This window comes from Tamandua tetradactyla, chromosome 22 (assembly GCF_023851605.1).
Source record: "Tamandua tetradactyla isolate mTamTet1 chromosome 22, mTamTet1.pri, whole genome shotgun sequence".
NCBI lineage: Eukaryota > Metazoa > Chordata > Mammalia > Pilosa > Myrmecophagidae > Tamandua > Tamandua tetradactyla.
The window spans coordinates 17,361,724-17,385,217 of record NC_135348.1 but is presented as its reverse complement, the minus strand read 5'-3'; the positions used below and the strand labels follow the sequence as shown (position 1 = coordinate 17,385,217).

Sequence of the window (23,494 nt, the reverse complement as noted above, 5' to 3'; positions counted from 1 at the left end):
TCCTTCCACTCTCTAATCCTGACTTTAACTCATTTCTATAGAAGAAAAGAAAAAGTGCTTAAACTGCAGCAAGTCACACTTTACCTAACCAACAGACTGAATTTATTGGTGCTAAGGGTGTCTGAAGTGAGAAGGCTGCCTCAAGAGAAGGAAAAAACCTCTGTAACATTGAACTGTCTTTCAGCTTAGATACTTGCTTAATACTTGTATGTGATACCTTAGCTCATTCAAGCCTTATAAGTCTGTGACTGGTTCTAGGAAATTTGGCTGCAATTATTCAGGGTTCAGGCAGACAAGTGTAATCTTCAATATCCAATTTCTAAATTTCAGAGAATTTGTATGATTTGAAACACAGAATTTACTGGGAATTTGAAGTATTATTTATCACAGTGATGATGATCTAGTCCAATTTTAGAACTTTCTATTACAGTCCTCAAGTACATATTATTGCTACTACCTTTAGAATTCATGTTTCGTACAAGTACATATTGTGAACATTGTTGTTTAAAGTGGATGACGGCATTGTTCTATCCAAAAGTACAAAGCTATTCCTTGGTGTGATTCCAAAACAATGCTCTAGATTTTCCCTGCCCAACACAGTTGCCATTAGCTACAAGTAGCTATGGAGCATGTGAAGTATTATTAGTCTGAATTGAAATACATCATAAATATGAAATACATCCCACATTTTGAAGCTTTGTGTGAAAAAGGTTGTAAAACATATAATTAATAATTTTATTTGAATGTACATAAAATATTTTGGATAGATCAGGTTAAAACATATTATTGAAATTAATTTTAATTTTTTTAAATTTATAAAATGTTACTACAAGAAAATTTAGTAATTACCTATGTGGTTCACATTTATGGCTTGCATTATATTTCAATAGGACAGCACTGCCCTAAGCCTAACTTAGAGACCTCACACATGCCTCTGAACTGTTTCTTCTGGAAAAGTAAAAAAGCATCATTAAGTGATCATATCTGAAATGAAAACACTGCACAGAAACACAAAGGAAATCCTCAAATATTAAAATGGTAACTGATACTAAAAAAGAAGATGCTTTAGTAAAATCTTTTAATAAAGTCTCTTAACTGCTCTGAAATAAAAAGAACTCATATTTTTTACCTTTTCTTGATGGAAATATCCTTTATATTTTAGTAAAATAATTATCTGACCAATGGCTGTTCTAGTTTGCCACAGCTGCCAGAATGCAACACACCAGAGATGGAATGGCTCTTAGTAAAAGGGGATTTATTCAATTAAAACATACAGTTCTTCAGAGGAAAGGTAGCTAACTTTCATCTGAGGGCCTCTCTTACACATAAAGGCACAAGGCGATCTCTGCTGGCCTTCTCTCCAGGCTTCTCGGTTCTAACAGCTTTCCCTAGGGAGATTCTTTCCTGCTTTTCCAAAGGTCTGGGCAGAGCTGTGAGTGCTGAGATGAGGTATGCTGAGCTACTTGGGTTGTGCTGCATTGAGCTCTCTCTTTTAAACTTCCCATGAATTAAATTAAACCTCACTCACTGAGGAAGGCACTGCCCTTAGAGACTGCAGATGCAATCAGCCATAGAGGAGTTTCACAAGCTAATGATTCAAATCCACAGCAACATCACCTGTGGCACCATCACCTGGCCAAATTGACCCTGAACCTAACTACCACAATGGCAGCAGAGAATAAATGGGGATTCTAAAATATTAAAGTAATAATTCAAGTTAAATACTTGAAAATTATGCTGTTCTTATTTTTTATGTTTCTGAAAAATTTACATGAGTCTCCTACCCACCTCAAAACATTTCATTTTTGTAAAAATGGCATGAAAATACTTTACAAAATGTATACTATATTTTGGGCAAGGTATGTATTCATTAGAATCCATGGAATAAAGTAATTTCCACTGCTGATCACCATACATAGTTTGACATTACCTCCAGATTTTCTAGATGCTCCAACAACAAAAAAATACAATAAAGACCAGATTATAATTAATATGATACTACCTGAAATAAAAGGTTATGTCTAAATCAAATATTTACATCATTATAATAAATCAAATGTGCTTTATAAAGTGGTAAATGTAACACTTTAAAAAGAAGCATGGGTTTTTGACCAGGACAGCAATGTAAGATGCTCCAGGGTACACTGTCCTTAAGGAATAATTGAACAACTGACTAAAACTGGCAGAGCCAACTTCCTCAAAATCCAGAAAACAGTTACTTTAGTAACAGTTACTATCAAACCAAAAAAATGCAGCTTTAAAAAATGGTAGGAGACATTTGTTGTGCTCTTGTTGGTCCCCCATCCCCACTACTGCCTGGTGTGGGGTGAAGCCAGCCTGCGTACACACTGTAGGTCCCTGGCCCTGCTCCACAGTGAGCAAAGTCACACATATGTACATACTGGGGTGTCTATGTGTTGGTGACAATCTATTGGGAGGTAATCTGAAAGACTGGCCAAGAAACTTGTCTTAGGCTTGCCTACACAGAACTTGTCCTGAAGGCAGGAACAGTTTGCAGACAGCTAAAGGAGTGTAAGAAGCAATTAAGTAAAAGCGGACTGCGGCAAAGGATTATCAGCTTTAAGGCACACAATGAAGTACCCAGCAGAGGGGAAAAATTCTATTTCATAAGGAGAAGCGAGGGCATTGAATCCTGTAAATGCGGAAACTCTTAAGGCTACCAACAACCAGGAGAAGACAATCTCAAAAGACATAGACAAGAAACGGAACTTCTCTGCCTTGGGCTGATCTTGATACAAGGGCTAAGTCTAAAGGAGAGCATCAGCCAACAGACAGCTATTTTTAAAGGAAAGTCAGATCAATATACAATTCTTGGCTGGCAATTACTTTCTTTCAGCACTTTAGATATTTTGTCTTGCTGCATTCATGCCTCCATGGTTTCTGATAAGAAATGACAATCTTATTGGAGCTCTCTTGTACATAATAGATTGCGTTTTTCTTGCAACTTTCAGAGGTCTCTCCTTATCCCTTACATTTGACAGTTTGACTACTGAAGGTCTGGGCATGGTTCCCTTAAGTTTATTTGGTTGGTGTTGGGATTCTTTAATGGGTATAGTCATATCTTTCATTAAATTTGGGATTTTTTTTTTTTTTTGCCATTCTTTCTTTGAATAGCCTCCCTGTAACTCTTTTTTTTTTTTTTTTTTCTCCTTCTGGGACCCCATAATCGGTATGCATGATGGCGTCCCAGAGGTCTGTTAGCCTCTGTTTGCTTTTTTCATTCTTTTTTCTTTCTGTTCCTCAGCCTGAATCATTTCAACTGTCTTGTCTTTGAGTTCACTGATTCTTTCTTCTGCCAGCTCCAAACTTCTATTGAAACCCTACTGGAATTTGTCATTTTAGTTACTGCATTGTTTAATTCCAGTATTTCTGTTGAGTTCCTTTTTTAAAAATTTCTCTCTCTTTATTGAGATTCTGATATTGTTCATTTACTGTTTTCCTGATATCCTTTCATTCTTTGCATTTTCCTCCATTAGCTTGTGCATACTGAAGATAATTGGTTTTGTCCTGTATGTCCAAGGTCTAGGCTTTTTTGTTGATGTTTTCTGAATTTTTATTCTCTTCCTTTTGATGAGCGATCATCTCCTGTTTCTTTATCTTGTATTCTTCTGTTGCACACTATACATTTTAATCTTTTAAAATGTTAACTCTGGGATTTGGTCCTTGAGTTATCTGTTCTGTAAGTTTTTATCCAACTAGTGATATGCCAGAGATTTGAGTGCAGGAACTAACCAAAGCATATATACCAATTTTAAAAACACTTTTCAGAGTTTTGGCAAATAAAAGCTGAGGGAATTTGTCACCATTGGATCTGTCCGGCAAGCAATGCTAAAGGGAGTTCTTTAATGAAAGAAAAGGACACTAAATAGCAGATCAAAATGGCATAAATAAATAAAGACCTCTAAAAAAGGTAACCATATGGGTAATTATGAATATCAGCATTATTTTATCATAATTTTATCATATTTTTGGTAAGTAACACCACTTTAACATTTTACTGGTTGTAAAATACAAATGCATAAAATGTAAGGCTAAACCATAGGCTTTGGACATAAAAGTATAAAGAAATAATTTGTAACAAGTACAACACAAAGGTGGGAGGACACGGGCAAAGGAACAATGTATATGTATGCTACAGAAGTTGTCAATGTTAAAACAATGTCATTGTTACAGAAAAAAATGTATACAGAAGGCAGTAAGAAAGCACTCAAAATGGTACAGCATAAAAAGTCAAATAAAAATGAAAGTAAGCATTAACAGAAGAACTGAGGGGCAAAATTTTTCAGAGATACTAAATGGCAAAATGGCAGAAGACAGACCTGCCTGATATTATCAGTAGTTAATTTAAATGTAAATGGATTCAATTCTCCAGTCAAAAGGCAGAGAATGGCTGAATGGATAAAAAGCAGAACCTAATCTGCTGTGTACAAGAAACTCAAATTCAAAGACAAACGTAATCTGAAAGTGAAAGGATGGGAAAAAATTCTATTCATGGTAAGTAAAACAGTAGGGGTAGCTATATTAAATCAGATAAAATACATGTTAAGACAAAAACTGCCAAAAATGACAAAGTCACTAAATACTAATAAAAGGATCATCTAACAAGAATACTTAACAATTATAAATATATATACACAACAGCAGTGCACCAAGATATATGAAGCAAACATTCACAGATTTGAAGGTATAAGTAAATGGTTCTACATTTATATTACCAGACTTCAATACACTGCTTACAATAATGTGTAGACCATCTAGACAGATAACCAAAAAGCAAACAGATGACTTGAATTACACTGTAAAGCATCTAGACCTAGCTTTACCTTATAGAACACCTCACATAACAGTAGGAGAACACACATTCTTCTCCATTGTACATCAGTCATTTTCCAAGACAGACCATAGTTTAGGTCACAAAACAAGTCTCAATAAACTAAAAAATCCTGAAATAATTTAATGTATGTTCTATCATAAAGGAATGATGCTAGAAATCAATAACAGAGGGAGAACTGGAAAATTCACAGTTGGAAATTGAAGAATACATTCATAAACAAATAGTCAAAGAAGAAATCACAAGGAAAATTAGATAAATCTTGAAGTTCATGAAAATAAATATACAACATCCCAAACTTATAGGATGCAGCAAAGGAAGTTTTGAGAGGGAATTTTATAGCTCTAAATGCTTACATTAAAAAAGAAAAAAGATCTCATATCAGAGACTTAATTTAACAACCAGTGGATCTAGAAAAAGGAAAGCAAACTAAACCCAAAGTGGGCTGAAGAAAGGAAATAAAGATTAAAATGGAGTACATGAAATAAAGAACAAAAAAATAGAATCAACGAAACCAATTTGTTTTTTTTAAGGAAATACAAATGGCTAAAAAGCACATAAAAAGATGCTCAGCTTCAGCAGCTCCTAGAGAAATACAAATCAAAACCACAATGAGATATCATTTCATACCTCCTAGAATGGCCACTATAAACAAACAGTAAACTACAAGTGTTGGAGAGAACGTGGAGAAGAAGGAATACTCTTTCACTGCTGGTGGGAATTGAAAATGGAACAGACACTGTGGAGGATGGTTTGGATGTTCCTCAGAAAACAAACTATAGATTTGCAATCACACTATTCAATATATACCTAGAATGTCTGAAAGCAGGGCTGCAAACAGACATTTGCACACTGATGTTCATTGTGGCATTATCTATAATTGTCAAAACATGGAAACAACCCAAGTGTCCATCAATCAATGAATGAATAAGCAAAATGTGGTATATGTATACAATGGAATATTATTCAGCATTAAAAAGGAGTGAAGTTTTGAGTTATGTGAAAACATGGATGAACCTTGAAGACATCATCCTAAGTGAAATAAGCCAGACACAAAGTACAAATATTGTAAGATTTCAATAGAAATTCGGGGGGGCAAAGAAGGCGGCTTAGTAAGGTGCGCGCGTTTTAGTTCGTCCTCCAGAGCAACTACTAAATAATCAGAAACAGTACAGAACAGCTCCCGGAGCCACGATAGTCACTGGATACACAGCGTACCCCAGTCTAGACCAGCTGGACCAGCTGCGAGTCTCCGGAACAGTGAGTTCCCTGAGCTGCGCGCAGTTCCCCGAGCCACACGCAGTTCCCCAAGCCGCGGTGGCTGGCGGCTGGCGCCCCTACCCGACAGGCGGCTTCCCGGACCGGCTGCGAGTCTCCGGAACAGTGAGTTCCCCAATCCGCCGCGGCCGGTGACCAGTGCCCCTGGAGGGAAGCTGGTCAGCTTCCCGGAGGGAAAGGAAAGAGTCTCCAACAGTAGCAGGGACTGAGTCCAACCAAACACCAATAGTGGCATTAATAAACAAATTCTGACTACTAAAAATAGGCCCCCAGCTCAGGCGAAACTGATCAAGGCAGAAGTCGCCTATTGGGCTAACTGAAAAAGAGGAAAGGGGACGAAACAGAGCCTTCTGTGGCTGTTTCTACGGAGGCTTGGTTGCCTCGAGATTGAGCGTCGGGATTACACAGGCTGCAACTGCCCCAAACACAGAAACACTCTGCTTTCAGGGCTGTTTCCCACCTGAACCTTCCCCACGGGAGGGGTGAAACACAACTCAGGTGGAATCCCTCTCTCAAAGAATTCAGATCCCAGGGCTTCGCAATTTGAAGCCATTAAAACCAGCCTACAACCTTTCCTCTGTCTCCACCACGCACACAGCAGGGAGAGCCTTCCAAAGTTAAAGGAGCCACAACATCTTTCGTTGGTGGGACCCGCAGACAGACAAGCACCACATACTGGGCAGGATAAGAAAAACAGAGCCCAGAGACTTCACAGGAAAGTCTTTCAACCTGCTGGGTCTCACACTGAGGGAAAACTGACGCAGGTGATTCCTTCCCCCCAAAAGGAGGCCAGCTTAATCTGGAAAAACCCGGCTGGAGTCTGTAATACCTATGTAGACCCTCCTAAGGGTAGGGAGGGAAAAGGCACCTTACAAGCAGGACAAGAAACAAGAAAATAAGAACTGAAAATTTACCCTCTGTTAAACAAAACTTAAGCTTGAGACCCAGAAAAAGCTGAACTGCAGGTCAATGAACAGACAGACAACAAACTCATCTAGCAAGAAAATCTAGGTAAGATAAGTGAAAGCAATCTCCAGAATAAACTAATTAAGGTATTAAAATGTCCAGATGCCAGCAAAAAAATAACAAATCACACCAGGAAAATTGAAGATATGGCCCAGTCAAAGGAACAAATCAATAGTTCAAATGAGATACAGGAGCTGAGACAACTAATTCTGAATATACGAACAGAAATGGAAAACCTCTTCAAAAACCAAATCAATAAATTGAGGGAGGACACAAAGAAGGCAAGGGATGAACAAAAAGAAGAAATGGAAAGTCTGAAAAAACAAATCACAGAACTTATGGGAATGAAAGATACAGTAGAAGAGATGAAAAAAACAATGGAAACCTACAATGGTAGATTTCAAGAGACAGAGGTTAGAATTAGTGAACTGGAGGATGGAACATCTGAAATCCAAAAAGAAACAGAAACTATAGGGAAAAGAATGGAAAAATTTGAGCGGGGGCTCAGGGAATTGAATGATAATATGAAGCGCACAAATATACATGTTGTGGGTATCCCAGAAGGAGAAGAGAAGGGAAAAGGAGGAGAAAAACTAATGAAAGAAATTATCACTGAAAATTTCCCAACTCTTATGAAAGACCTAAAATTACAGATCCAAGAAGTGCAGCGCACCCCAAAGAGAACAAATCCAAATAGGCATTCTCCAAGACACTTACTAGTTAGAATGTCAGAGGTCAAAGAGAAAGAGAGGATCTTGAAAGCAGCAAGAGAAAAACAATCCATCACATACAAGGGAAACCCAATAAGACTATGTGTAGATTTCTCAGCAGAAACCATGGAGGCAAGAAGACAGTGGGATGATATATTTAAATTACTAAAAGAGAAAAACTGCCAACCAAGAATTCTATATCCAGCAAAACTGTCCTTCAAAATGAGGGAGAAATTAAAACATTTTCAGACAAAAAGTCACTGAGAGAATTTGTGACCAAGAGACCAGCTCTGCAAGAAATACTAAAGGGAGCACTAGAGACAGATACGAAAAGAGAGAAGAGAGAGGTGTGGAGCAGAGTGTAGAAAGAAGGAAAATTAGATATGACATATAAAATACAAAAGGCAAAATGGTAGAGGAAAGTATTACCCAAACAATAATAACACTAAATGTTAATGGACTGAATTCCCTAATCAAAAGACATAGACTGGTAGAATAGATTAAAAACCAGGATCCTTCTATATGCTGTCTACAGGAAACACATCTTAGACCCAAAGATAAACATAGGTTGAAAGTGAAAGGTTGGGAAAAGATATTTCATGCAAATAACAAGCAGAAAAGAGTAGGAGTAGCTATACTAATATCCAACAAATTAGACTTCAAATGTAAAACAGTTAAAAGAGACAAAGAAGGATACTATCTACTAATAAAAGGAACAATTCAACAAGAAGACATAACAATCATAAATATTTATGCACTGAACCAGAATGCCCCAAAATACATGAGGAATACACTGCAAATACTGAAAAGGGAAATAGACACATCTACCATAATAGTTGGAGACTTCAATACCCCACTCTCATCAATGGACAGAACATCTAGACAGAGGATCAATAAAGAAACAGAGAATTTGAATATTACAATAAATGAGCTAGACTTAACAGACATTTATAGGACATTATACCCCATAACAGCAGGATACACCTTTTTCTCAAGTGCTCATGGATCATTCTCAAAGATAGACCATATGCTGGGTCACAAAAAAAGTCTCAACAAATTAAAAAGATTGAAATCATACGCAACACTTTCTCGGATCATAAAGGAATGAAGTTGGAAATCAATAATAGGCAGAGTGCCAGAAAATTCACAAATACGTGGAGGCTCAACAACACACTCTTAAACAACCAGTGGGTCAAGGAAGAAATTACAAGAGAAATTAGTAAATATCTCGAGGCGAATGAAAATGAAAAAACAACATATCAAAACCTATGGGACACAACAAAGGCAGTGCTAAGAGGGAAACTAATTGCCCTAAATGCTTATATCAAAAAAGAAGAAAGGGCAAAAATTCAGGAATTAACTGTCCACTTGGAAGAACTGGAGAAAGAACAGCAACCTAACCCCAAAGCAAGCAAAAGGAAAGAAATAACAAAGATTAGAGCAGAAATAAATGAAATTGAGAACAGGAAAACAATACAGAAAATCAATAAGACCAGAAGTTGGTTCTATGAGAAAATCAACAAGATTGATGGGTCCTTAGCAAGACTGACAAAAAGAAGAAGAGAGAGGATGCAAATAAATAAGATCAGAAATGGAAGAGGAGACATAACCACTGACCTCACAGAAATAAAGGAGGTAATAACAGGATACTATGAACAACTTTATGCTAATAAATACAACAATGTAGATGAAATGGACAAGTTCCTAGAAAGGCATGAACAACCAACTTTGACTCAAGAAGAAATAGATGACCTGAACAAACCAATCACAAGTAAAGAAATCGAATCAGTCATTCAAAAGCTTCCCAAAAAGAAAAGTCCAGGACCAGATGGCTTCACATGTGAATTCTACCAAACATTCCAGAAAGTATTAGTACCAACCCTGCTCAAACTCTTCAAAAAAATTGAAGTGAAGGGAAAGCTCCCTAATTCATTCTATGAAGCCAACATCACCCTCATACCAAAACCAGGCAAAGATATTATAAAAAAAGAAAACTACAGACCAATCTCTCTAATGAATATAGATGCAAAAATCCTCAACAAAATTCTAGCAATTCGAATCCAGCAACACATTAAAAGAATTATACATCATGACCAAGTAGGATTCATCCCAGGTATGCAAGGATGGTTCAACATAAGAAAATCAATTAATGTAATACACCATATCAACAAATCAAAGCAGAAAAATCACATGATTATCTCAATTGATGCAGAGAAGGCATTTGACAAGATCCAACATCCTTTCTTGTTGAAAACACTTCAAAGGAAAGGAATACAAGGGAACTTCCTTAAAATGATAAATGGAATATATGAAAAACCCACAGCTAATATCATCCTCAATGGGGAAAAATTGAAAACTTTCCCCCTAAGATCAGGAACAAGACAAGGATGTCCACTATCACCACTGTTATTCAACATCGTGTTGGAAGTTCTAGCCAGAGCAATTAGAGAAGAAAAAGAAATACAAGGCATCAAAATCGGAAAGGAAGAAGTAAAACTATCACTGTTTGCAGATGATATGATAATATATTCGAAAACCCTGAAAAATCCACAGCAAAACTACTACAGCTAATAAACGAGTATAGCAAAGTAGCAGGTTACAAGATCAACATTCAAAAATCTGTAGTGTTTCTATACACTAGCTATGAACAAGCTGAGGGGGGAATCAAGAAACGAATTCCATTTACAATTGCAACTAAAAGAATAAAATACTTAAGAATAAATTTAACGAAAGAGACAAAAGACCTATACAAAGAAAACTACAAAAAACTGTTAAAAGAAATCACAGAAGACCTAAATAGATGGAAGGGATACCATGTTCATGGATTGGAAGATTAAATATAGTTAAGATGTCAATTCTACTGAAATTGATTTATAGATTCAACGCAATACCAATCAAAATCCCAACAACTTACTCTTCAGAAATAGAAAAACCAATAGCAAATTTATCTGGAAGTGTAGGGTGCCCCGAATTGCTAAAAGTATCTTGAGGGACAAAAACGAAGCTGGAGGTCTCACGCTGCCTGACTTTAAGGCATATTATGAAGCCACAGTGGTCAAAACAGCGTGGTACTGGCATAATGATAGAGATATTGACCAATGGAATCGAATAGAGTGCTCAGATATAGACCCTCTCATCTATGGACATTTGATCTTTGATAAGCCAGTCAAGCCAACTTACCTGGGACAGAACAGTCTCTTCAATAAATGGTGCCTAGAGAACTGGATATCCATATGCAAAAGAATGAAAGAGGACCCGTATATCACACCTTATACAAAAGTTAACTCAAAATGGATCAAAGATCTAAACATTAGGTCTAAGACCATAAAACATTAGAGGAAAATGTAGGGAGATATCTTATGAATCTTATAATTGGAGGCGGTTTTATGGACCTTACACCTAAAGCAGGAGCACTGAAGAAAGAAAGAAAGAAATGGGAACTCCTCAAAATTAAACACTTTTGTGCATCAAAGAACTTCATCAAGAAAGTAAAAAGCCAGCCTACACAATGGGAGACAATATTTGGAAATGACATATCAGATAAAGGTCTAGTATCCAGAATTTATAAAGAGATTGTTCAACTCAACAACAAAAAGACAGCCAATCCAATTACAAAATGGGAAAAAGACTTGAACAGATACTTCTCAGAAGAGGAAATACAAATGGCCAAAAAGCACATGAAGAGATATCTGCTCAATGTCCCTGGCCATTAGAGAAATGCAAATCAAAACCACAATGAGATATCATCTCATACCCACCAGAATGGCCATTATCAACAAAACAGAAAACGACAAGTGCTGAAGAGGATGCGGAGAAAGAGACACACTCATCCACTGATAATGGGAATGTCAAATGGTGCAACCACTATGGAAGGTAGTTTGGCGGTTCCTCAAAAAGCTGAATATAGAATTGGCATATGACCCAGCAATACCATTGCTAGGTATCTACTCAAAGGACTTAAGGGCAAAGACACAAATGGACATTTGCACACCAATGTTTATAGCAGCATTATTTACAATTGCAAAGAGATGGAAACAGCCAAAATGTCCATCAACAGACGAGTGGCTAAACAAACTGTGGTATCTACATACGATGGAATATTATGCAGCTCTAAGACAGAATAAACGTATGAAGTATGTAACAACATGGATGGACCTAGAGAACATTATGCTGAGTGAGACTAGCCAAAAACTAAAGGACAAATACTGTATGGTCTCACTGATATGAACCAACATTAGTGAATAAACTTGGAATATGTCATTGGTAACAGAGACCATCAGGAGATAGAAATAGGGTAAGATAGTGGGTAATTGGAGCTGAAGGGATACGGACTGTGCAACAGGACTGCATACAAAACCTCAGAAATGGACAGCACAATACTACCTAATTGTAATGTAATTATGTTAAAACATTGACTTGATATTCTCACAAGCAGTGTGGACAACCAAAGCTATAGGCTGAGCCCCCAGTCTTGGGGTTTGTTCACATGAAAATTAAAGCCAGAAAAGATAGGTCAAGTCTACTTAAAATTTAGGCCTAAGAGTCTCCCCTAGGAGAGCCTCTTTTGTTGCTCAGATGTGGCCTCTCTCTCCAGCCAATATGATGAGCATTCTCACCACCCTCTCCTTCTCTGCGTGGGACATGACTCCCAGGGGTGTGGACCTTCCTGGCAATATGGGACAAAGATCCTGGAATGAGCTGAGACTCAGAATCAAAGGACTGAGAAAAACCCTAGAATGAGCTGAAAATCAACATCAAGAGACTGAGAGAACCTTCTCGACCAAAAGGGGGAAGAGTAAAATGAGGCAAAGTGTCAATGGCTGAGAGATTCCAAACAGAGTCAAAAGGTTATCCTGGAGGTTATTCTTACACATTAAGTAGATATCACCTTGTTGTTCAAGATGTAATGGAGAGGCTGGAGGGAATTGCCTGAAAATGTAGTGCTGTGTTCCAGTAGCCATGTTTCCTGATGATGATTGAACAATGATATAGCTTTCACAATGAGATTCTGTGAATGTGAAAACCTTTTTCTGATGCTCCCTTTAGCTATTATATCAACAGAAGAGTAGAACATATGGAATAAAAATAAATAATGGGAACAGATGTTAAAGTAAATTCAGTTTGAAATAGTGGTAGGTGAAGGTGAGGGGTAAGGGGCATGGTACGTATAGTTTTTTTTTTTCTCTCTATTATGGTTTTATTTCTTTTTCTGTAGTCTTTTTATTTCTTTTTCTAAATCGATGCAAATGTACTAAGAAATGATGAATATGCAACCATGTGATAATATTAAGAATTACTGATTGTATATGTAGAATGGAATGATTTCTAAATGTTTTGTTAATTTTTTTTAATTAATAAAAAAAATTGTAAGATTTCACTGATAGGAAATAATTAGAATAAACAAACTCATAAACGTAAAATATAGAATATAGGTTGCCAGGGTATAGAAAGAGGCCAGAGAATGCAAAGCAGATACTAAATATGTGCAGACTTTTTAAATAGGTTGAACTTAAATGTTTGGAAATGCCTAATTGTGTGTGAATGTGGTGGAAAGGGGAAGTTATGTATTTCACCAAAAGGAAAGCTGTAAGTTAAAACACGGGAATATATAACACAGTGAATCCTGTGGTGGATGACGACCATGATTAACTATACAAATACAAAAGAGTTCTTCCATGAACTAGAACAAATGTATGGCACTTTTACAAGGAGTTAATAATAAAGAAGTATATGGGGAAAATGTACCTATTGCAAACTATGGACTATATATACAGTTAACATTAATATCTTAATATTCTTTTATCAATGGTAACAAATGTACCACACCAATACTAGAAGTCAATAATGGGAGGGACGGATAAAGGGTATGGGATGATTTGGGTTTTCTTTTTTATTTCTATTTCTTTTTCTGAAGTAATGAAAATATTCTAAAATTGATAATGGTGATAAATGCATAACTATGTGATAATACTGTGAGCCACTGATTGTGTACTTCAGATGGATTCTGTGGTGTGTGGATGCCTTAATAAAATTGTATTAAAAAAAAATCTTCACAACACTGAAAAAAAATGAGAAATAAAAAAAAATTGATTCTTTAAAAGGATCAATAAAATCTAAAAATCTGACAAAGAAAAAATAGGACACAGATCAGAAATGAAAGAGGGGGCATTACTAAGGACCCCACAGAAATAAAATGGGTTTTAATGAGATACTAATAACAACTATAAAAACAAATTCCTAGAAACACATAATCTACCTACACTGACTCAAGAAGACGTAAAAGATCTCCAAAGACCAATAACAAGTAAAGAGACTGAATCAGTAATCAAAAGTCTCTCAACAAAGAAAAGCCAGGACCAGATGACTTTACTGGTAAATTTTGCCAAATATTCCAAGCAGAATTAACACCAATTCTGCTCATCCTTTCAGACACAGATAGATGCACAGACAGCTAGATAGAAATTCTGTATAGTAGTTCTTGGCCAAATAATTTAGGCCTCATTCTCTGAAACTTGTTAGCTCATCCTTGGTAAAAAGAGCTGTATTATAAGAAATATATTTTCAACATTCATTGAACAAGGAACACTCTGGCAATAATATTTATAAAATGAAAGATTTCTCACCTTAATATCAGATGTATCACGTTGACTGTTTCGCCAAGCTCTGGAAATCGATGAAAAAGTTCGATCTGCATGATCAAACTTCCCTCCTTGCAAATTTAGGAAGTAAGTTGTAAAGGGTTCCTAAAAAATAGTTTAAAAATTCCATGTGTTTCTTAAATGCATGAAAATGTGGTTTTTATAAATCTTTATATGTAAATATTTTAATGACTAATAAATATTAGCCAGTAATATCTACTAGCTACAGAAATGGGAATTATATCTCAATTATTAAAATAATGTTCTTAAATTATTTTTATTTGGGAAGAAATATTTCTAAATATTTTTAAAATTTAGTATTTTTAAATTTTTCTCAAACTTACATCTTTTACAAGAACAATTTATTAATAACATTCATGTATAACATATTGCAATTTCTCCATAGTACAAGGAAATAGTCAAAAATGCAATTTTTCTGTTACGGCTCAATATTTAATTTATGGTTAAGAAAAGAAAAAATGTTTGGAAGGTTTAAAAGCCTCCTCTTAGTTAAAGAACATTTAAACACATATTAGTACATAATTGCTTGAAATTAGCTAAGCACCATAAATTACTGGTAGGATTTATGTCTGCCTGTACCCTTCTAACAAGCTTTAATTAATGATGTGCTGCTAACACTTTCCCAAAGAAATTACTTTCTAGTAAATGAATCACCTTTCAATTTTACACAAACATTCCTTATTTAAACAATATATTATTGATACCTAGTAGTCTCAGTGTTACCTGCAGACATACCTGTTTCTATTTGAGGCAATTACAGTTTCCCAAATATATGAATATTTGTATGTGTTAATGAAATAATTTTTAGTCTTTTCTTTACAGACTACATTTGAATTCAATATCACAATTTAAAATTTGGTGACAGATCAACAATTTGAAGGGACAAATTAAAGGAAAAAATCCACACAATTCCAGATGAAGTATTTCTAAGGCAATTCTACAGTTATATGTTATAAACTACATGCCAAATGGCATATAGAGATACTTGAAATTAGAACTTCAAACATTTAGAAATTGCTTAGCATTAAAAAAAGATGATGGTTTTTTTTTTTTTTTTTCTTTTGCATGGGCAGGCTCCGGGAATCAAACCTGGGTCTCTGGCATGGCAGGTGAGAATTCTGCCACTGAGCCACCATTGTCTGCCAAATGATGATTTTAATTATTATATATTCTACACAACATTGAACTTATTTTGACATGGTTTATTATTCAAATTCAACTTACTATTCTTAGCAGCCAAGCAAGAACAAAACTTGCAGTTGAGTAATGAGTACCATAGTGAAACTTTGGAACTTGATCATCTTCCCACGATTCATAACGCTCTGTGAAGAATGCTGCTCTTTTTGGATTCAAAGCTCCTATTGGCTGTCAATGGGAAAGGGTGGGAGTAAAGAGACAACAAGATACACATAAATATGGTAATCCTTTATCTTTCCTTTTTCAAAATAATATCCTATTAGGATATGAAAGGGGAAATTAAAATTAAATAAATATATACTATTTAAGCTAAAACATAATGTTACATTCAGAGAGCACATGGAAAACAAATTTATTTTTCAAAGCAGACTGAACATACACATATAAGTAAGTGATAGAGAAACCTGTCATTTCTTTATGAGTCTATTACTTTCCAATGACTTTAGGTCTTTAATCAGTCCATAAAGGTCATTTTCATAAAGAATATTGCATGAGGTATTAGCCATGCAGTATTTTGGTATGCACCTATACAATCTTAGTTAATTAGAAGCAACAATCAGAAACAAAATCTTGAACCTGCTGAAACTTGGAAGAGAGGGGAGATGTAAGAAAATGGGATTAAGATACAGTAGAAATTTCTTCTAGTATTAATAAAACCAGAATTTAGAGGATAGAAATATTTCATCATAACATAAAGATGTTATAAAAATTGTAGACAAATTATGAACTTATACTGGAAAACAGAACATTACAGTAGTGGTCCCAGGTGTGATACTGCAAAATGCTAAAGAATTGGGCCTCACTGGAATAGTAATAGTACCCAGTCAGAAGGTTGTTTTGGAAGATAAAATGGGTAAGGACATGTGAAATCCTACAGATGACGTCTTCCACGAATATTATCATTTTTTTTTTTTTAACATGGGCAGGCACCGGGAATCGAACCTGGGTCTTCTGGTATGGCAGGCAAGCATTCTTGCCTGCTGAGCCACTGTGGCCCGCCCAATATTATCATTTTTAAGATGATATTTTAGAGTCAGGGTACAGCTTGAACAAAATAATTACCTGTAAAGGCCCCTGCATGTTGCTTGACATAGGATAAGATCTCAATAAATACTAGTGGGTATCATACTTGTTGCTGCTCTGTGGTTATTCAAGAAGTACATGAACTTCATTAAATAGTATGCAAAATTCTGCGTGATTATAAACAGGTATATTTTCTTTAAAAACACATATAGAGTTTTCTTAAGATTCTCAGAAACAAAGGTTAAGAATAACTCTTTTAAAGTAACAATTCATTCTCTTAATACATTCTGATCTCTAGGAAATCTCTACTTATTTAAAATTTAAGTGTCAATTCACTGAAAAATAGATATATCTTAAAATCTTTCCCTTAATAAGATTTAGAACAGCCTTTTGGTTTATATCTCCTACGAAGTACTATGAGTTAAACACTCTTCATTTATAAGAGAATGATAATATGTGATTATTTGTAGGAGAAATATTAAACTGAAATAAATAAAAATTAAAATGTCAGTTTTAAAACTGACATATTTTAAAATGTTCTATTGAAAAGTGACGTTCAGACCAGTTTTTAAAGTGCTTTTCATGTAAAAATGTGATTTTAAGCAACATTTTAAATTAATCATTTGACTATCTTTCTTGAACTCATTGTTAACTTTTTTTCATAACTATTATTTTTCTTTGGTACTGTTTCTTTCAATAGCTTGGAAGTAATCAACATTATTTTATTTTAAACCATTTTTACTTTACAAGCAGATCTTTAAAAATCTTTGGTTGATTACTATTTTTAAAGTAATGTCCCAGTATACTAATTTAAGATGCCATCTTTTAAAGCATTAGTTTCTGCATAAGAGTTACATCTGATTTATTAAATTTATGCCAGTTAAGAATGAAAGTGACACCAAGAATTCTTTCTTTGTTATAGAACCAATTTGGAATGCCTTTAATTGTATTTTAGTTGTTGTCCCTAAAGACTGAGCCTTGCAAAAGGAAAGAAGGAAGAAATAAAATCATTGGAAGACAAATTACATGAATTAAAAATAGAATCAATGCATCTTTTGTATGGCTCTGCAGCATATTAAGTATTTACTTTATCTGCTCCTATTTTTATTACTCTCCAAAAGAGTAACCCCCAAATCAATAACTACAGAATCACATTTCTTGAATATAATGCTAAAACCAATTAGGATTGATTTCACTAGCATCTGAAAAAATGGCATCGCACAGAGATCCATATAGGTAGAACCCACAGTATTGATTCTGGCTGGTTATTATTACAGTTGGTTTCTGAAGCCTGCTACAGGACAGCTATCAAGACATGCCACATTTATCTGCAAGCATATAAAAAAGAAGTCTCCAAATAAAAGAAGGTTTAAAAAAAAAAAAGACCAGTGAAGCTGTGCAATGACAATGATACACTATCAGCTTACTCAGAGAAGTTACAGTGGGAATACACACATTGAATTATACATTACGCGAAAGCACTGATTTATTGTGGTAATAACATCCACCTCATTAGAAGATTCTGCTTTGCTGCAGTTGGAGGGCTACATATTGTTTACTGCTATAAATTAATGGCAGTGCAAAGAAGACTGTGGAACCCTCCTAACAATAGATCTGTAATGACAGTGCTGTATATCACAGCTTCCTCAGCAGCTTCATAATAAAATGGAGACAATGTATTGAGCTAATACATTCTACCATGCTGGCTCATATTTTTCTGACAACTGCTTTAAAAGATGAGCTGAATCCAACTTTGTAATAATGCTGCAAAACACTTAACTAAGCAAGAGTCAGTCATACACCAAAGTGCATCAAAGCATTTTTAAAACATTGTCTAAATCAGCATTTCAAGATATTTATTCATCTCTGCAAAGAACTAAATGTTGATGGCTGCTCTCACTTATTCAGTATATTAAGAGAAACAATTGCAAGGCAGTTCAGGAAGATCCCTGCATTATCAGCCTACATAGAGCTCTTTGTACAATTTATCTGTAGAAGCTTGACAAAGCATTAAAAAAAAAAAAAAAATCAGCAAATTGACCAGAGGAAGAAGAGCAAAACTACTGGTCATTACAAAATAGTCATAACTTCTTGGAGAGAAACAATAAAAATAAGTATTAATTAGAAAGTATAAAAAAGGTATAATTCAAATTCATAACCAGGCAAACATAAATGACCCTAGGATACAGAAAAATAATTTAAAGCCCTACAAAAAGCTAACAGATAGAATTAAATATTTGTTTTAAATCTACAAAATAACCCCCTAACATCACCCTCCATCACAGCAGTGTAAAATGAAAAACTACTCCAAATAAAATAGAATAAAAAAAAGATTTAAGATTAGAGTATCAAGACTACCAATAGAAGCATTATCTATAAAACAAAGAAACTGAAAATAAAACCCAGGATTAAAAAATAGAAAAAGATGACTAATTAAATAAAAAAGAACACCCAAACTCTTGAAAATGGTATTAATAACACAAAAATAATATTTGGAACATCTTAATAACCTCACAAATAGCAAGCTTGACAATTGTGGTACAGTGATGAGTATTCTCCAAATAAGAGATGCAAATGGCCAAAACAGCACATGACATCATTATACATTAGGGAAATGGAAATCAAAAGTACAACGAGATACTACTCACACATACTTGGATCGCTATGACAAAAAAACAAAAACACCTAAAAAATAGAAGGTGTTAACAAGGATGTGGAGAAACTGGAACCTGGTGGGAAGGTAGAATGGTACAGTCACTATAGAAAATTATTCGCACAATCTTCAAAAAGTTAAACAGGGCAGGCCACAGGGGCTCAGCAGGCAGAGTTCTCGCCTGCCATGCTAGAGACCCGGGTTTGATCCCTGGTGCCTGCCGATGCAAAACAAACAAACAAACAAAAAAGTTAAAAATAGGGCAGGCCACGGTGGCTCAGCAGGTAAGAGTGCTTGCATGCCCGAGGACCCGGGTTCGATTTCCGGTGTCTGCCCATGTAAAAAAAAAGTTAAAAATAGAATTACTATTTGACCTGCAACCACACTTCTAGCTATATACCTCAAAGAATTGATAGCAGAACTCAGATTTTGCATGCCAAGGTTCACAGCAGCATTATTCACGATAGCCAAAAGTTAGAAACAACCCAACTGTCCGTCAACAGATGCAGGGATAAACAAAATGTGGTATATACATACACATGATATTTATATATTATATACATACCATGGAATATTATTCAGACATAAAAAGTAATGCAATTCTGATACATACTACAATATGGATGAACCTTGAAAATATCATGCTAAGTGAAATAAGCCAGACACAAAAGGACAAATATTATCTGATTCCAGTTATAGGAAATAATCCAGAATAGGAAAATTCATAGAGGCAGAAAATGCATTCAAGATTACCAGGGGCTGGGAGAAGGAAGAGAATAGGAAGTTATTGCTTACTTGATACAGAGTTTCTGTTAGGGTTGATGAGAAATTTTGTAAATAGTAGTGATGGCTGCACAGCATTGTAAATGCAATTAATGCCACTGAATTCCATATTGAAAAATGGTTAAAAAGGCATTTTAAAAATTTTAAAACGCTAAAAAAAAAGATTTTGGACTCACAGTTACCTTTAAAAGCACACAATGAGATTCTTTCATTAATTACTGGTAGAAGTTGCTATAAACAGAAAAGGCTTTTTACAGTTTTGATATATTCTAGTTTTTTTCCTTTCTTTTTTCAAATTTAAGAATGTTTCATATGAAGTTATCTAATTAAAAATTAAAAATAATACCTCCATCTTTGCAATTTACAAGACGTCATTATACATTCTCACAGTATATATATGAGGCAGGTATCTTTACTATAAAGGTAAAGAAACAAGGTATCTAAAAAGTAACCTGGCTCAAAATCTAGGAGACTCACACCCACTACTCAAAACCCTGTCTTTGGGGATGTTATCTACTAAAACTATAGTATTATAAGTTGTTTTTCCTAATTTTATCTGATTTCTATTTTTTTAAAAAATATGATCATTATTTATTTGTCTTAAAAGGCTAAATAAAATAAATTTAAAGTATTTAGAAGAACTCCTGGCAAAAAACTCAGTAAGCGTAGCTGTATTAATGTTATTGTTAGTACCATAAACATAATTCCTTCTTTATTTTTGAAATTTATATATGATCTCTTACAATTTATATCAGTCTTTCAGAAGTGGGTTCCAAACTGCTGGCCCATGCTTACAGTTATTGAGGGTAAGAAAGTTGGAGTGAGTTAACAAGGAATCTCAGAAGTTCTACAAGGCAGAAATCTGACTTACTTAACAAAATCCTTAGATTTCCATTTTTGGTGGTTCTAAGTGTATTGTTTGTTTTCTTAAAGAAAAAAAATGAAATTGCCATTATAAAAATTTCCCAGGGAAAAAACCCAAAAGCTTCAAAAGAAAAACTTTTTTTGGTGAATGGTTGTCTTTGGAAAATCATTAAACTCTAACAAATTGGGGCTAGGAGCAGAAGAGAAGAGGATTAAAGAGAAAGAAAAAGATGATGCTGGGGCAGAAGACTCAAAGACAGGGCTTTTGGGAACTCTGAACGGTAGCATTTCATGAAGATACATTTGTTGGGTATACAGAGGAGTGAAGAAGAGATGCCAAAAGGGAAAAGGGTTCAGGAAGGGAAGGCAAGAGCATGACTATTTCATAACTCTGTACAGTACCTATTGATATTAAAAGAGAGACACTGAAACATGAGTGCTAAAGACTAGCAATAAATATATAAGGTGACTGACCTCAAAGCTGTTTTACAGATCTATGTTACATTATAAAAATGTCAGAATTAGACGACAGAATATTGTTAATATTATGTAATGTTTAACTATAAAGCATCTGATACAGATTAACAGTTTAAACAAAAAAAAGTTCAAATTTAAGGAATGAGAGAGGACAGACGGTCAAGTATGTTATATTAAAAAAGATGCTCATTCTTTATTAGACAATAATTAATTGGTTTGGGGAGCTCCTAGGAAATAACTGTGGTACCTACATAAAAGGGAACACTATATACGACGACAAGGCTACTATTTACTGGATGCTTAATATAAGCAAAGGTTCTAAAAGTCTTCACAAATTATTTCATCATTTTTGCAACTCCATAAAGTACAGATACATTAGCATCCCCAATTTACAAGTGAAAATTTTAATCCGGAGAAGTTAAGTGACTATCAGTGATTGGTAACCCAGCCAATTGGAGAAGCAGAATTCAAAGTCAACTCTAACTAAACTGGCTAGCAAATCCTACAATGATTTGGGTTCTCAGAAGCATTACATGAATTGATGAAAATATTAATATTGCGTTTATAAGGCCATTAGAATCCTTTACATTAAATATCCTCTTGAAAATGGTATTTAAACTTTTATCCTATCTATATAACCTGGACGTTCTCAGAAACTTTGGGTATTTATGTAACACCTGAGACTCAGAGTTAGATTTCTAAAGCTATGAAACTCAGCAGTACCCCATACAGGAACTGCTTAAAAAGTTGAAAAAGAGATCAAACTTGGAGTAGAGATACGAATGAAGCTGATCTGGATAAGACTAAGGTAAATCAGAATACAGGGTAAAGGATGATATCACCCATATTTTAAAACTTCAACTTCTGTGTGAGACCAAAGAGAGAGATGCTTATCTGGTACAAAATTATATATATTGGGTAGTGCTTTTCCTAATTTAACTTGTATGGTCAGTGTAGTTAAACACTTTAAGTACACAGAATCTTGCTTAGAGTGTGAGATTTTGTTGGTTATCCAGGTTAGTGTGATGCCCTGATATATCCCAGAGTAATTTGGGCTATGAATAGAGAAGTATTTGCAAAGTCTCCTTGGGGGACAGGGGAGAAAAGAGGAAATATTCAATTTTCCCATTTGGAGTATTTCTGATATCCTTGCAAGCAGTGGGAACAACAGGCCAAGCTCTTGATCTTGGGGTCGACCCTATGAAACTTATTCCTGCAAAGGATAGACGAAGCCTAATTAAAATGAGTCCTAAAAATCACCCCCAGAGAACCTCTTTTGTCACTCAGATGTGGCCACTGCCCCTAAGCCACTTCGACAGATAAACTCACTGCCCTCCCAGTTACATGAGACATGACTCCCAGGACAGTAAATAGCCCCAGCAATGTGGGACAGAACCCAGCATCAACGGATTGAGAAAGATTTCTTGACCAAAAGGGGGATGAGAAAATGAGACAAAATAAAGTTTCAGTGGCTGAGAGATTTCAAACAGACTTGAGAGCTTATCCTGGGGGTTATTCTTATGCATTATACAGATATCCCTTTTTAGTTTATGATGTAAAGTGGATGGAGGGAAGTACCTGAAACTGGTGAGCTGTGTTCCAGTAGCCTCGATTCTTGAAGATAATTGTATACAGATACAATTTTTACAATGTGACTGTGATTGTGAAAACCTCATGTCTGATGTTCCTTTTACCCAGGGTATGGACAGATGAGTAAAAAAATTTGGCTGAGAATAAATAAATGATAGGTGGACAAAGGGTAAAATAAATTGGATAGATGGAAATATTTGTGGTCAATGAGGGGGAGGGGTAAGAAGTATGGTATGTATAAGTTTTTTTCTTTTTATTTCTTTGTCTGGAATGATACAAATGTTCTAAAAAATGATCATGGTGATGAATACACAACTATGTGATATTGTGAGCCACTGATTGCACACCATGTATGGACTATATGTGTGTGATTTGTCAATAAAAATATATTTTTTTAAAGTAAACAAAAAGTTAAGTATTGTCACTAACGTTTATGGTCCCA

At 35.0% G+C, this 23,494-nt stretch overlaps 1 protein-coding gene across 5 annotated transcripts in view; it reads right to left on the bottom strand.

Moving 5' to 3' along the window:
• The window catches only part of LRBA (LPS responsive beige-like anchor protein), a 1,037,640-nt gene that overhangs the window by 184,998 nt on the left and 829,148 nt on the right, over positions 1–23,494 (bottom strand). For all 5 annotated transcript variants that reach the window (XM_077139839.1, XM_077139840.1, XM_077139843.1 and 2 more), the window contains 2 exons: positions 15,690–15,830; positions 14,430–14,549 (listed from right to left, as the gene is read on the bottom strand). In XM_077139839.1, coding sequence (XP_076995954.1) covers positions 14,430–14,549; positions 15,690–15,830 — 261 coding nt within the window. The remainder of the gene's footprint in view (positions 1–14,429; positions 14,550–15,689; positions 15,831–23,494) is intronic.